General features: G+C 31.1%; 1 protein-coding gene across 1 annotated transcript in view; it reads right to left on the reverse strand.

Moving 5' to 3' along the window:
- Positions 1-300: 300 nt before the first annotated feature.
- LOC111642630 (U6 small nuclear RNA (adenine-(43)-N(6))-methyltransferase-like) overlaps positions 301-16215 on the reverse strand; it is a 29757-nt gene continuing 13842 nt past the window's right edge. Inside the window, exons 3-6 of the mRNA XM_023389001.1 lie at positions 15259-15509; positions 10051-10143; positions 7301-7426; positions 301-2143 (exon numbers count right to left, since the gene is read on the reverse strand). Of these exons, the coding sequence (XP_023244769.1) occupies positions 1565-2143; positions 7301-7426; positions 10051-10143; positions 15259-15509 (1049 nt within the window). The 3' untranslated portion in view covers positions 301-1564. The remainder of the gene's footprint in view (positions 2144-7300; positions 7427-10050; positions 10144-15258; positions 15510-16215) is intronic.

The raw sequence follows: 16215 nt of genomic DNA on the forward strand, positions 1-16215 counted from the left end.
ACAATGATGTGCTAAAGTTGACCTAATGCAACATCCACAGAAATTTTAAGATGTTTAAAACCTATATTACAATCTTCAGTTTCCCAGAGAGCAATTTGTCAAAGGCTGAACAAGGTTGGACTCCACTGTTTGCCTTTGACACCAAACCATTGTGTGGCATGTCTGTAATGGTGTGTCACACATTGGGAATTGGTGCAAGAATCACATCACATATACTTCTTACATAAGTCACACTTCAATCTGAGTATTGACAATGGGCATATCAGGGTATGATGCTGCAGAGGTCAGAGTCAGCATCCCACAAATATTCGTGAGCACCATAGGTTGCCTGCATCTGAAGTTTTGCTATGGATTGCCATTAGTTATCATTCCAGAATGTGTCTTGTTTTTGTACAGGGCTCAATGACAAGCCACTGATATGTCACAGAGATTCTAGGACCTCATTTTCTACCTTTCTACAGCACACACCATCTGGCATTCGTCAGCATGATAATGCATGGCCACATATCATAGCCATTGTGTAACAAGCTCTACAAGATATTGACATCCTACCTTGGCCTGCAAGATCACCAGATTTATCACCAATACAACAACTCCATATGTGACTAGCTGGGACATCTGCTGCAACACTAGCAACTTGCCCAAGCACTTGCTATAGCATTGTGCATAGTTAGAGAAAGAATGATAGAATTTGCCTCAGGACACCATTCGGGACTTTTATGCTTCCATGCCTCAAGTGACTGCCTGCATCACCTCCAGATGGGAGATACACCCTATACTGAATCTTATGTTGGAAGCTATTGTGTGGCTTTACCCTATTTATTATAACTTGTGATGCATGTCATACATATCATCATTTATTTACCATGTGTTTGATCTTTTGTTATGAATTTATAAAGTTTCAATGACATTTTCTGGATGTCTCACTTTTTCTGTCCAGCAGTGTATGAACATTTTCCTCACTGTTTATAATAGATTCTGGCTACATTTACAAATTTGCTAAACATTGAAAAACAAAAATGTAAAAGTTGCTTTTCGTTTCATTTTGGTCATTATTGATTATCAAATGTATTTATTTAATTTTAGTGTGAATTTTTGTGTTGAAACTCAATTAATTCAATTCATTAATTACAATTGGGAATTCACACACATTTCCAAGTACTAATTTATAAAGGAAACACAAATACTACAAATAACTAATCAGATTTATTGTTTATGATCACAGTTCACTGGACACATGAATTTGTTATAAACTACCTAAGACATAAGTAGGTTTAAGGATTTTGATAATATGCATTAGTCAGACATGACCAACCTATGGTTTGCCATTTTACATGTTATTTTTGGGTCATTATTAGCATATATTAATTAATTTCATGCCATTTTAGCATATTCATGTCAGTATTGCTATTAAAAGAATGTATCAAAAAATAAATAGATTTAGTTATTTAATGAAAATGTAATATACAACTGAACATTAACCATGTTTAAAAGAATATATATATATATATATATAACAAAATTATATTATAAAGATTCTCTGATGTAATTTTTGTCATGTAATTCACATCAATTTATTTTTAAAATATTGTAAAACTTGATGCATTGGTTCTCTATTCATTTCAGATGAGCACTGAAGATTCAAAAATATATTTCTGCCTCCTCTTTTCACCGACAAATCACAATATAATACATATTGATCAGATTTCTCTTTGATATCATCCATATCATAATCACTATAGTCTGCAAATGATTCACAGTTTTCATCATAATTTGTTTCCAATTTGACTCTTTTTGGTTCAATCTCTTCAAAAGAATCTGAAGAAGTCCTTTCTCTTTTAAGTGAAACTTCATCCTCATTGGTTTTATCAGTATTGATGTTTTCTTCTATTTCAATGTCCTCAATACATTTGTTAATGCATGAATCTTCAGTTTCCATTGGAACTTCGTCTTTTTCATCTACACTGTTTTCTATTGTGGTAGAATCCTCTAACTTGTCTGAACAACTAGAACTATTTTCTTTAATTTTCTGTTGTCGTAATAATTGGCGTCGCTTTCTTCGTTGATGTGACCATGTATTTTCTTTTGCTTTCAAGCAAAGATGAATATTGTTCTTGCTTCTTGAAACAATTTGATAAGATACCTAAAATAAAGAAGTAGAAGAATTAAAATTTTATTACATATAAAAAATTTCTTTTAAAAATATACTGATTTAGTTAATTTGACAATATTAAAATTTAATAACTAGATATATAATGATTATAATCAAAATATTTATTCATAACTATTATTTGTAAACACCAAAAAAACTGAGGACAAAATCCAGACTCCAGAGTCTCATTGGCCATCAGCAGGCCAATGATACAACACAAAAACACCAAGAAACCAGTAAAAAACCAAAATATTTTATTCTGTAAATGTTTTTTTCATCTACAATGATCATCATCAAGTATTCTTAAATATAAACTGATAGAACTTGTTTCTTACATTAAATCAAATAGATCAAAATTCAAAAAATTTAAAAATAGACATGTGCAAAACCATCAAAGTTCTATATCAGTTCAACCAATGTACACCAAGCTGTAGAGAGGAAGTCATTCTTTTTAAAATTAATTGCTTTGCCTTTCTTAACTGCCTTATAAAGCTCAAACGACTCAAAATTTTTCAATCGTACCTGGTCCATTGTATGATGTAATATACTAGCATTACGAAAGTTGACCCATCCATCTTCCTCCCCACCATACGCAGCTAGTGTTGTGTTGGCCATTTTCTGTTTGATATTGTATTGGTGTTCTTTAATTCTTGTTGCTAGATCCCCTGGCTCTGACACCAATATAAACAAGTGATAAGTCCACTCTTTGGTCACATAATGGGATGGAATAAACACCTAGCCAAAACTTATTGTCAACCATGTCCTTGTCTTTTTTGTTTTTTACTGGTTTCTTGGTGTTTTTGTGTTATTTGTTGCATATATGGCTGATTTAAGTTGTGGTTAATCCTATAAACAAATTATCTAACAAAATTGAAACAGAGGAATATCACACTATTATGCCACAAACCTATGATATGTCAAAACCAGCAAGCAATGATAATACTAAAAGGGCTGTGTCACACTATGACCGACAGGACCAATTAGTCCGACTCCAAATTGTGTTGCCATGACAACAGCAGTCAGCTGACCAACTGGTCATTCCACTCAGACAGATTTGAAAAGTTAAATATTTGTAGTCGGGTCGGAGCAGTCAAAGAGCTACAGCCAATGAGAGCTTCGAAACTATAACCAATCAGACTTTGGATATATGAAAACTATCGAATCAATCAAACAACTTTACATTACTGTATATATATATATATTTCTAATTTATTTAATTTTTCACTTGTACCTCATTTCTTTCATAACTGCTTAAATTTCACATGGGAACACAAATGACTTTAATATACAATGGTGCCTCGTATAATGTACGCCTCGAATAACGGACACTGCAAACAACGGACTTTCTGTGAACAAGTGCGAATGATATTTTCACTCTTTTGCCGTTGCCAATGACAATCTGCTATTTTTATAATATATTAGTGTTATTAGAATATATTATTAGTATATCTGAAGTATAGAGCTCCCGTTGGGATTCGGCTTGCTCCGTTGTTTATTACGTACATCACCTCAGTGCAGGGTATTTACATATATTCAAGTGTTGTGCAAATCATGGCTTCTAAAAAACAGAAAGGTGATTTCAATTGAAACAAAGCCAGAAATCATCAGGAGGAGTGAAAGTTGACAACAACTTCCTTGTCGAATGGGAGAGGTTCAGGAGTTTACCAACACTCATTATCCAAACAGAGCTGAGGCCACCAGGATCAATGATCTCTACAATGACATCCTTGCCCATCATTTCCGACAGGTGTTGAAGAAGAGAGAGAAACAGACCTTCTTGGGCATGTTTTACAAGAAACCAGCAGACAAAAAACAAAGGATGGAACAAGAGGAGTTGATCCTGCAAGCTCTGGTAGCCTCTCCTGAATCTGACTCCAATTAAAAAACAATAAAAAGAGACCTGCTGCAATGTATCTGTATCTGTATGAATGTGTGAAGAAAGTGTTCCTCCACCTCCTCCTCACAACATCTGACTACTCGACATAATTGGTGACTGCTCCATTTTCATTTTTTTTAATGGTACAGTATGGTTATTTTATGCTGCGGAACGAATTATATGTTTTAACACGTATTTCTATGGGAAAATGCGTTTCATATAACAGACTTTTCACTTAATGCCTGTATCTGCACCTGGAACGGATTAAGTATGTTATATGAGGCACCACTGTATATATTAAAATACATTATCAATGTAATGAGAAAAGATGGTATTATTTAGACTTTTCGGAAGAATTTATAAACAAAGTAAGATCATATCCGCAAAGTTTAACCAGGTAGATAGATTACAAAAATATTTTAAAAAATTAGAAAAACTTAAAACGATTTCTAACACCTGTTCCAATTGGTCCTTACAAATCGGCCATCGACATATAATCGTACTCAATGTGAATGCTTCCTACTACTATTAAGTCCGATTATAGGATCAGTTGGGTCGGACCAGTTGTCTAGTCGGTTATAGTGTGAAACAGCCCTAACATGTATGGGGAAGCTGAAATGCCAGTTCTAAATGCACATAGGATTGGTGTGAATCAAATGCAAAAAAATATCAAATAAAGTATTCAGAAAAAATGTGTACATTCATTATGAAATACAATTAATCCAAAACTTAATGCAAAATGATAAGACTACTTATTTAAATAGCATAATATATTGGAAACTAATCTAAAAGAATTGATACTGAAGATTTCTTTTTAGCAGTGCAATGAATCCTAGAATGAATCCCAACATGAGATTTGACAAATAGCTGTTTGTAACTTCAGCCAAATTTTTCTTCATCTTTTTTATTCATTCTCTGGCTTCATTTTGCATGCCTAGTGTTAGCATAGACTAGTCTTTTATGGCAAGCCAACAATTATCCTATTCATGTGTGTGGAATGTGAGGACTTTTTCTTTGGATAGAAAACTCATGCACAATTCAATCAGCTTTGCTTAAGTCTGACATGCATGGTGAGCAGTGGCCAGAGTATAACAACGAAAGCACATCTTTCATCGTTTGGATATTGGTTTTAGATATAAAGTAACAATCACTTCTCAACACACTTAGTTATATCTGTGTTCTGGTTTAATTTGATTCCACTGAAAAAACAAATCTGATGGTTATTTTGGTCTGAATGTAAGCAAAGCCAGCAACGTTCATCCAACTTTTCCTTGCGGGGGCAATACTTTCTTGTCATTGGCTATTTCTTCCTTTATACAAAGTAAAAATTATACAATTGCAGTTCAGAAAAGAGTAATTTCTTATACAAAGTAAATTGTAGGATGAGGGGACAGGAAGGAATAGCAACTCTTGTTGTTGATTACATCAAGCGTGAAAGATACTCTCAGGTGTCTTTGAAAAGAATGGACAATTGCTGCTGTTGCTTCCTTCTTCACCTGTTTCATTTTTGGTACACACTTTTGCTTCTTTTTATAATTTTATCTGATACCTCCATATCTCTTGGCCAAGTTGAAACTGATCTAAACTTGTCTAAATACTGATCACAAATACCTGAGTTAAAAAACAAAAGAAGATTGTAAGAAAAAACAAGCCCAAAAAAGCTTTATTTGAGAAATATAGGAATTAGTAAAGTTAAAAGAAAAATTAATTCAAATAACAGATAAAAGAAAATTGGAAAAACAATGGTCAAGTATTCAAACAATTCAAAGATCAGATATTTTAACCAAACATTTGTAACTTAAGATGTGACATCTTAAGGTAAATTCTAATGCCAAATTTATAATTTTGAATTCATTAGATAGATTAGATATATACTGAAAATATTAAAAATGTGAATAAATAAATAAACTAGACATACAGGTAGAGTTTAGAACAGGATTAATTCATGAGAAACAAACAGCACAATAATCAGACATAAGACAAATGAATAAGTAATTACAATAAATGTTTTTAATTTTATTTTAAGTCATATTACAAAAAAGTTTACTTATATGGACAATATCCTGAGCCATCCAAGCTTGTTACTTCCCCACTATGCATCACAAAAAATACTGAAATTTTGAATTTTTATTGATATTTATCATAAATGCAAGGGATAACATTTAAAACTACTATCTTCATCAATTGTATTCACTCCTTTTAATTTGATCATCCTGTATTTTATTTATTTAATTTTCATTACTAATAAATTAATATTTATCTTTAGACAAAAATTTATATTTCAAATATAGTATTTTATATTTAAAACTAGCTGTTACTCGTGGCTTTGCCTGTGCGGATTTTGCAAGCAAACCCCATTTATATTCAGTATTTCAACAACCATAGTAATTGTTATATAACACCTACCGCTGAGAATGATGAGAATTGCTGAGAATCAAATGAACTATTTTCAATTTGATCAATTTTCTGGAACGTTTATAATCGTTCTATAATCGAACCATTATGCAATAACAAATTCAAATTTAAAACAGTTCGAATATTTTTAAAATCAAAATAGATAAAAATATTTATAGCAATGTCTGAAATGTTATCAATTTGATTAATACACCTAAGTACTCGATGAAGACTAAATCCTCTCCCTCTCCCGCCCGCGTGGGAATTTCGAAAAATCCCTTCTTAGTGTGCATTCTCATGGCATACCCTACTAAAACACAGATAAAAACAAAAAATCACATCTAAAATAGTGCAGTAGAAGCCGTTCTTTCGGTTAAGCCCCTTAATCCTCTCGCTCTCTCCCCGCAGAGGAATTTCGAAAAATCCCTTCTTAGTGCGCGTTTCCATGACGTACCCTAACTGTCTACCAAATTTCACCTCTTTAGGTTAAGCGGTCTGCTCTGGGCGATGATGAATCAGTGAGCGAGTGAGTCATTCAGTCAGGCAATCAGGACAAGCAATTTTATATATTTAGATATATTCTAATTGAAATATGTAAAATTCCATTGTGTAAATTTAAAATGAACTTATTTATGAAAATTACTTTTATAAGATGTTTTTGAGATTACAATTGAATTTTTAATAATATACTGTACCATTTCAAATATAACATAGAGAGATTTGTACACACTATATTATTTGAAAATTCAATAATGTTTTTAAAATGTCATAGTTTTCCTCTTTTGAAATAAATATAATAATCATTTATATAATTAAAATACTGTATAAATTAATTCATAAATATCAAAACTTAACTTTTATATAAAATTAAACTTTACCTTTATTTCTTCTAATAATTTTGTAATTACAGATGCTACACTTTCAACTGTGTATTTAAAATTTTTACTTTTTGGGACTAAATAAGCAATTGGTGGTTTCTGCTTATGATGTCTGAGTGAGGGTACCTGTAATCATATTATTTGTTTTGGTAAATAACATATTATTAACTTCATACAGTATTATAAAAAATTGATTAAAAGAAAATAAATATCAATTTAGATAAATCACAATAAATAGACTTCCAATAATGATATAAAGATTAACATATTATTTTATATAATCTCTTAATTTAATGTGATAATGAAATTGAAAAAAAGGAAAAGACAGTGTCTTTTCTTAAGTTAGATAACTAATAAACAAACTACGCTTAAAGCTATAATATCAGAATATTTCCTTATTTTATACAAAAAAGTATGAAAACCCTCCTTTAAATGATAAATGGGGAAGTGGAGAAATTGGGTGCTGTAAAATTTAATTCTCACATTCTTGGTCGTAGATTGTGGGGGAGAAAGGAGTGACACTGATTGAAGTTTCTGCAGTCACCCAACACCAAATCTAAAGTGAAAAAGCAAACACTTCCTAGGAGGGGCATGTGGATAGAACTGTGTGGCCACATTTTTGGTAATTTAAGGGACAATCATTCAAGAAGGAACATAACCCTATTCTTCGGAGAGAGCAGTCTGCACCAAAAGAAATAGAAGGTGGTCAACATCACATAGCCCAAATCACATCCCTGGCAACAGCACAGAGACCAGTGGAGATGTGGGAAACCAATAGTTTGGACCAACCAGAAATCAGAATTTGGGACAAAATTGCATAAAAACCCATGTCTTCAAGGACACAGGGTAGTCATCATCTGGGGATCTTCATCAACTTTTACCATCTGCTGTCTGCTCAAGAACCTTCTTGCCACCTGCTACTTCAACATGCAGCCAAAGTTAGACCTGATCCTTAGCCAACATCTTTCTAAGAACCATGTGGCCATGGGACAAGAACTCACCAACAGGAGACCACAAAGCTCCTCTTAACTGTGTTTTCATCCATCCTGTCATCTGCTACTCTTTATCAAATATGATAATCTCATTGCAACATTTTCTTATTTCTACATGTTGCAAATCAATAGTTTGAAAAAAAAATATATATATATACACTACCCTACAACAATGGACCAGACAGAGATGTGATGATGGCACAAAGTAAAGAATACAATACTTTAATAGGAGGACGGTCCCCCATATGCTGCAATTACACTAGCAACCCTTCTGGGCATACTTTCAACAAGGTTTTGATACACAACTTTGGGCATTTGTGTCCATTCATGCTTCAAGAATGTTGCCAGCTCAGCTGTGGATTTTGGACATGGTTCCTTGGTCCAGTGTCACTCTAACTCATTCCACAAATATTCTATTGGGTTTAGGTTGGGACTCTGAGCAGGCCAGAGAAGACAGTTGACATTGGTATCTTGATACCACTGCTTGACAGAGGCTGCAACATGACATGGAGCATTGTCATCTTGGAAATAACATTTGTCCATATCATAAAATTGCTTGAGCATAGGAAGAACCTGATTGTCCAAAATGTTCATATAGGTGTAGACGTTCAATTTACCAGGAACAACATGCAAAGGTTCAGGCCATACCACGAAAAACACCATCACCACCGAACTTGACAGGTGTCCGGTCCATTATTGTAGGGTAGTGTATCCTCTTTAATCTAAATACAGTATTCTTATTTTTAATAATAATACAGGTAACCCCCGTATAACACGGTAGTTACGTTCCAAAAAATTGCCGTGTTATGCGAATCCGTGTTATACAAAACAAAGAACTAGTACGAAAAGGAGGGTTAGGTTCCAAAAATTAAAAAAACATGCTACTATATTTTCATAATTAAGATAAATATCTTTATTAAAATTTTCTTAAGTGATACATATTAATATAAATTAAACAATGTTTTCTTTGTCATCACTAAAAGCACTATTAACCGAGAGCGTTTTATTTTTGGCAAGTTATCGTTATCCTCTGAGCATTTTTCTGCATTATTTTCAGATTCATGCTTTACCTTTTGCAAAAAGTGTATGTAATTTTAGATTGCTTGCTTCTAGTTAAAAGATCTTTATAAATTTCCTTATATGGTGCTAAGCACTTATGGAATAAGGGAAAAACATCTGGCAACACCAGAAGCAGAAGCGTCGAGATCTGGCAAAATTGAAACAATTTTCGCGAAGGACCATGTGTATGGAGACGAGAAAAGAAAATTTACACACTGAAGTACTAATAGTTCACGAAAATAATAATTTTCGTGAACTATTAGTACTTAAGTATGTAAAAATTTATTACATTTCATGTTGTACGAGGGTTTTACCCATTTCTTGAACCGTGTCAGAGTGAATCCGTGCTATAAAAGTACCGTGTTATACGGGGGATGGTACCAATTCTCGAACCGTGTTAGAGTGAATCCGTGCTATAGAAGTGCCGTGTTATACAGAGGTTACTTGTATTTTTATTCATGTTCATTAGAAGTATCTCACAAATGTGGTACAAAATCTTTTCTTAATTAATGTTTCAATTCAATATATCCAAAATAAAACAAAGAATATTATAAATAAATCATACATAATATATAAAATTATTACATTAGCATTATTTAATTGCAAAAATACAGATTATAATGAAAAAGAATAAGAAAATGGATAATAAAAATATCAAACTTTTAAAATATATTCAAATTAGAATGTAAAAATGAATACCTTTTGAAACTGTACATCAGAAGAAAATGTCCATGCTATTCCCCATCGCATTGTATTTCCTTGACAAAATTCACAAGTGATAAATTGAATTATCTAAATTGAAAAAATTAAATAAATACTTAAATTTTGATGTAAATATAACAGATTAAAACTTATTTTATTAATATTATCTTACAGTAACTTTTAAGCTATAGGTTTTAATTCATAATTTACTTATCAACATAGACAAAAGTTTGCCAATCTTTGCATATTGTTTCTGAGTATAAAATTAAATATCAAAATGAATAAAATTGCATAATTATTAAATAGTTAATACTTGAAATAAATGGTTTTTGTTTCTTCTGACATAAAACAGATCATTTTTTGCAATTACTTTTTATTCAAATTAGTGGAAAAGCATTTGAAAAAAGTGGAAAATCCAGCAAAAATATTTAACTAATGTTTTAAAATTTTTAAATCTACATTTATAATATCAGAAATAATTTTATTTTGACCTTTCATTTTAAATAAATTAAAGATTACCATACAGAGTTAAATAATTACTATCAATATATCATGATGTACATTCACATAGCAATGCAGTGCTCTTATAAGCCAAAATAATCTGGCACACATAAGAGCATGCTCAAATGTGTGTAAAAATGTGGGGTAACCTTATTTTTAACACAATATATATATGTTACTGCTAAAGCTTGAAAGCCGTTAATGTGTACATTACCTAGCTAATCTGAAGATTAACTAGAGTGATTCGTTAAAGTTGCGAAAATTGTTCCATTTCTCAAATTACCTAGGTAATGTGCAGAGTATCTAGGTAAACTGCACATTACCTACTAGGCACTCGGTAAAGTGAAAATAAGATCTTTGCCACAAATAAATGTACCACAAATAGGTGTGCTTGTCACAAAAAAGAATTGCTATGTAATTCAAAGTGTCACCAATCTTTAGACTACACTAATAAGTAAGTACAATTGGTTAACCCCTTAACGACCACCTGTAATAAATTATGATGTAATTAAGCATAAAAAAATACATAAAAAATACTTAAAACTGAAAAAAACGAAAGAAATGCGTTAATTTTGAAGAAAAAGCTTCAAATTTTATTTTCCTTTGTCTTGCCTTTCTGTGAAATTTAACACCAATGAGTCATTGTTTACACAGCTGGATGACCTTGAACACAGCTGGAGTTGGATTTCCCAGGACATTCTTATATACGTCTCGGGAGGACAAGGGTTTAAAGTAGGGTGAATATGAGCAACGCGTATATTTTTAAATATTTTTAAAAAATTAAGATTTTAATTGCGATTTCCGACACCCCCTAATTAATTAATTTAAATATAAAAAATCGATTAATTAAAAAAATTAAAAAACTATCAGAGGTCATTTTTGACATCAGAAACTAGCTTTAAATAACTTTACCGAAGGAAAATCCGTGCACTACAACTTAGGAACCATGAAATAAATTTGATAAAAAACTCCCATTAAAAAACAATTAAGCCTTAATCGAGCTTTATCAAAGGCTCATTAAAATCACGATAAAATTTTTTCGCGCGGACAAAAAATTTTGAAAAAATTTGGGGACCTAAAAAACATTCCAAAAATTGAAGAAAAAAAAAAATTTTGTCAAAAGTGGCCTTAACTACCGAATTTTACATAATGCTATGTTAATGTTACCTATGGTGACTAAAATGGCGGCTCGTCTCTGATTCCAGCAAACAGAAGAAAGAAAACAGTGGGGACGCACGTTCTAACCTATTCTAATAATTTGGTTGGTAATAATTATGGTAATTTATAATAGGTTAGGTTAGGTTAGGTTAGAGCGTACATCCCCACTGTTTCCTTTCTTCGGTTTGCTGGAATTGGAGACGAGTTGCCATTTTAGTCACCAAAGGTAACATTAATGCACAATTTTTACAAAAAATTAATAAGAAACTTTTAAATNTAGCAATACTAAATTGTACTACTAATTACAAATCAGCTAAAACTTTGTATTAATAAATTTAGATGTGATAACATTCAATTATAAAGCATATATAATAGTTATCTATTATATAACTGAAAAAAAGATGTTAATTGGAATTTAATTTTAGTATTGTAAGTAGCATGCCATTCATTTTTGCCATTTGTTCGATGCTCCACAGGATCCAAGTGTCTTCTTTAAATGGATAGAATGTTTGTTAAAATTTGTGAAGAAAATAAAGAGAAAATGAGCAATTATTTACTGTGACATCGTCACAATGCCAGGCTGCAATTTTTAATCGTATTTAATTTAATTAATTTAATATATATGCTCTCTACCTGAAATTAGTAGTGGCTTGCCCCTGTACATTATACTGTACTTTTACTTTAAGGATAGAGTCATGTCAGTCATCTATCTAACACTTTTTGGAGAAAAATTTTTGAACTGAAATAGCATGACTTCCAGTTTGCACCAGAAGTTCTTATATAGTTAATCTGGGAATCCTTCCCCTAAGGTTTCCATAATTCGACCAAGATTTCATCTATCTAACCCCATTCTCAAGATTAAGGAAATACAGACAGACAACAGTGGGAATTTATAGGCCTATAATTTTTTTGAATTGCAGCCCAATAAAAAGTAACATAAATGGTATTGATAGTTGGTATGTAGTATTGGCAGGTGCTCAGTAAAAAAAATTCTATTTGTTCAGACAAGAAGTCTGGTGACTGTTACAATAAAAATGAATAAAATAAACTATTTCACTCTATTGACCACAACAAATGCTGGAGTTAAGATGTCAGCCTATTGCTATGGGGACTCAAGATAGAATTCAGACAGGTCAAAAAATTCCAGGAATCTTTTTGAGAATAGTATATCCCAGATATGTTGGGTTCTTTCCCTCATCACCAGCTATCACATTGTAGACCTGGCCAAACCTACAACTGACCTGAAAAAGAACCCCTTAGTGTTCATACTGCAAATAGAGTATAAAAATAAAGCATTGTTTGCTCATTGAAAGATGTCCTCTGATGATCAATCATCTATGAACAGATAATACTGTCTGGAATTGTTTGTTTCCAATCCATTTTTGTATTGAAAACAAATAGATAATATTTTGAAAGGGAAAGCTAAAAACATGATTAATGAAAAAGTACAATTCAGCAACTAATCCAAAACAAGAAATAGAAATTTCTTCATAAAATAGAGATTACTTGTTTTGGATTAGTTGCTAAATAATGCTTTTTCACACAAAGCAGATGTTAATCAGTGTAAGTTGAGATAATTTACAGTGAATTTCTGAAATTTGATATGTTTAATTTTGCATTTTTGGATCAAATTACAATAAAATACAGATGAAAAAAAGCACTTTTGGCATTCCACAAGTATTTTACATTGTTAGAAAGAAGACAAGGTGCAGAAATTAAGCATATAATCAGTCTTTGATATAATGCTGAGTTTCACAACTTTAGAATATAAACTGGCATCTATGAGACACCATGCAATGAAACTTTTTTATTTTTTTACACACCCTCTGAAAAGAGATGTATAACCTCACATAAACTGGCATGCCAGCATTCTCCTGGTATAAACCAGCATGGTAATTTTTACCAAATGGAAATATGTGATTTTATGGTCTCCCATGGATAGACTGACATGCCAGACAATCTATGAAGATATGGTAACATTCATAACTATGTGAATGAATGACTTATTTATAATTTTAAGCAGAATATTAATAAATATCAAATGCATTTGAAAATACAAACAAATCACCAAATACTTTCAACAAAACTTTCTGTATAAGTTATTTTTAATGAACCATATTATGCTTTATGCAAGTCTAAATTTAGCACCCAGCAACTTTTGTCTGGTTCCTGCTTTAAAAAAGCTTTTATCAGAACATTACTTCACTTGCAATGAATATGTCATATGTGCTATTATAACAATGTAATAGGGACACATATTCTAATGCATCCAGAATAACTTATAACATGCTATAATGGATCCTTTAACCATTGAGGAAAATATATTGAAAGATAACCATATACACCAGTGATATTTTTATTGTTAGTTATCCTATCAATATCTTGATTTTTTGTAGTGTAAATCATATTTATAAACTTTCATATAATAACAAATTTAAAACAAGCTTCTATTTTTTTTTACTCATTTTACAATTTGTAAGAGTGTTTAAAAAGATTTTGTTACTTAAAAGTTTATATATGTTTTGTCTATTCAAGATACATTTGTAAAATTTTATGGATTTCAAAATATTTTGAAATCCATAAAATTTTACAAATGTTTTTTCTAAAGACATTGAATTCAGACCATTTATCTCAATTTTAAAAAAATCTCTAAGTATTTTTGTACTTTTCACATTTATCAAATAAAAAATCTTGATTATTAGTTTAATTTTAATCTGAAGATTTTTATCCAGATTAAAATTAAGCTAATAACCAAGAGTTTTGATTTGATTAATAGATGCTGATAAATCATCTGTATTATATTGTATTACTTTTGTTTCCTGTTATAGCAAATATTTAGAATTCAAATATTTTAAAGCATAAGTTAAACGGTTAAAAGTTTTAAGTTAAAAATTTAAAATAAATTTATAATGTAAATGTTCATCCGATGGAGAAATATTTTTAAAAAAATTGAAGACAAAACTGTTCAAAAAGGATCACCATTTTAAAAAAATTTTTTATAATTTTAATTGGATGTGTTTGTATTTTTTAAAAGGGCTCTTTGTAATTTTCCGGCGACAATCAGCCTACAAAGAAAGTGTGGCAAAAATGTGTTAGTCTTGGAACACAAAAAATAAATGGTGATCCTTTTTGGACAGTTTTGTCTTCAATTTTATTTAAAATATTTCTCCATCAGACGAACATTTACAGAAGAAATTTATACATGTATCGTCACCAGGGGGCAGCTTTTCTAAAAATTTACATTTTCCAGCACCAATTTCTAGTAGATAAAAAGCAGCCAAAACCCCCAACAGAAGGTATAGATGGATGTAAGCAGGACAACTGTATGTCACCAGTTCCTTTTTCAGAAATTTTTATAATTTTAATTGGATGTGTTTGTGTTTTTAAAAGGACTTTTTGTAATTTTCCGGCGACAAGCAGCCTACAAAGAAAGGTCAGTCGTCGAAAATGTGTTAGTCTTGGAACACAAAAAATAAATGGTGATCCTTTTTGGACAGTTTTGTCTTCAATTTTATTATAAATTTATAAGTTAAATATTTACCTTACTTTTTCCTTCAACAAAAAACTTTCATCAATCATCTTCTTAATGAATTCTATTTCTCCTCCTTCTGTTGATTTTTCTGTTTCTGATGGTGTATTAATGCTTTTAGGAAGACTTCTTCGAGGAGTACGAGATATTTTTACAGACATATCATTTTGATCATTAAAAAATGGTGGATTACACATAGTAAAGTCAAAGCAAATTTCTTCATTGCTGATAACATCTTGTAGTATATTATTAGAATTAACTTTGATTACTAGAAATAAATATTGTTTTTTAATATAACTTAATATTAAAACTTAGTAAAAACAGAGTTTCAATAATTTTTACTAGTATAATTGAATTTTAATTATTTTACATTGCAATTTTATTTTATCTGCCTACTAACAAATATTTTAAAATGACACTATATTAGATATAGAAAATATATAAGTTTATTTAATAAAAGTCAAACATAAATATTTAAATAAATTAAAATCTGAATTTTATGAGAGGATAATTTTTGCTACATATATATTCATACATACGTATATGTAATATTAAACAGAAAAATATTAAAAGTTAATTTTAAATATTACAGAAAGAATAACTTTAATATTTTTATATAATAGTTTGCGTTTTCTCATTTCTTAAGCCCTGGTCACACTATGCGATTTCCAGCCGCGCAGGCGACTGCAACCGCGACGGCTGTTCCCGTTAACTGGTAATCCCCCCTCGAAAACCGGTGCGACTGCAATCGCAACTAGAAACAAAAAGTTTGTTCTACTCGCGACGATTGCAAACGCGCATCCAATCAACAAACGCCTTTATGCCACGTCATACAGTGACAACATTGAAAATAGTTCATCATCATGGCGGATAGTCAGAGGATTAATACTTTTACAGAATCGAGATTGATCGAGCTTATTCAGGCTCACGAATACCTGTGGGATTTTAATTCTTCGTTTTATCGAAGATTTTAT

Source organism: Centruroides sculpturatus, unplaced genomic scaffold (genome assembly GCF_000671375.1).
Source record: "Centruroides sculpturatus isolate CEXI.00-Female unplaced genomic scaffold, Cexi_2.0 scaffold1357, whole genome shotgun sequence".
NCBI classification, from domain to species: domain Eukaryota; kingdom Metazoa; phylum Arthropoda; class Arachnida; order Scorpiones; family Buthidae; genus Centruroides; species Centruroides sculpturatus.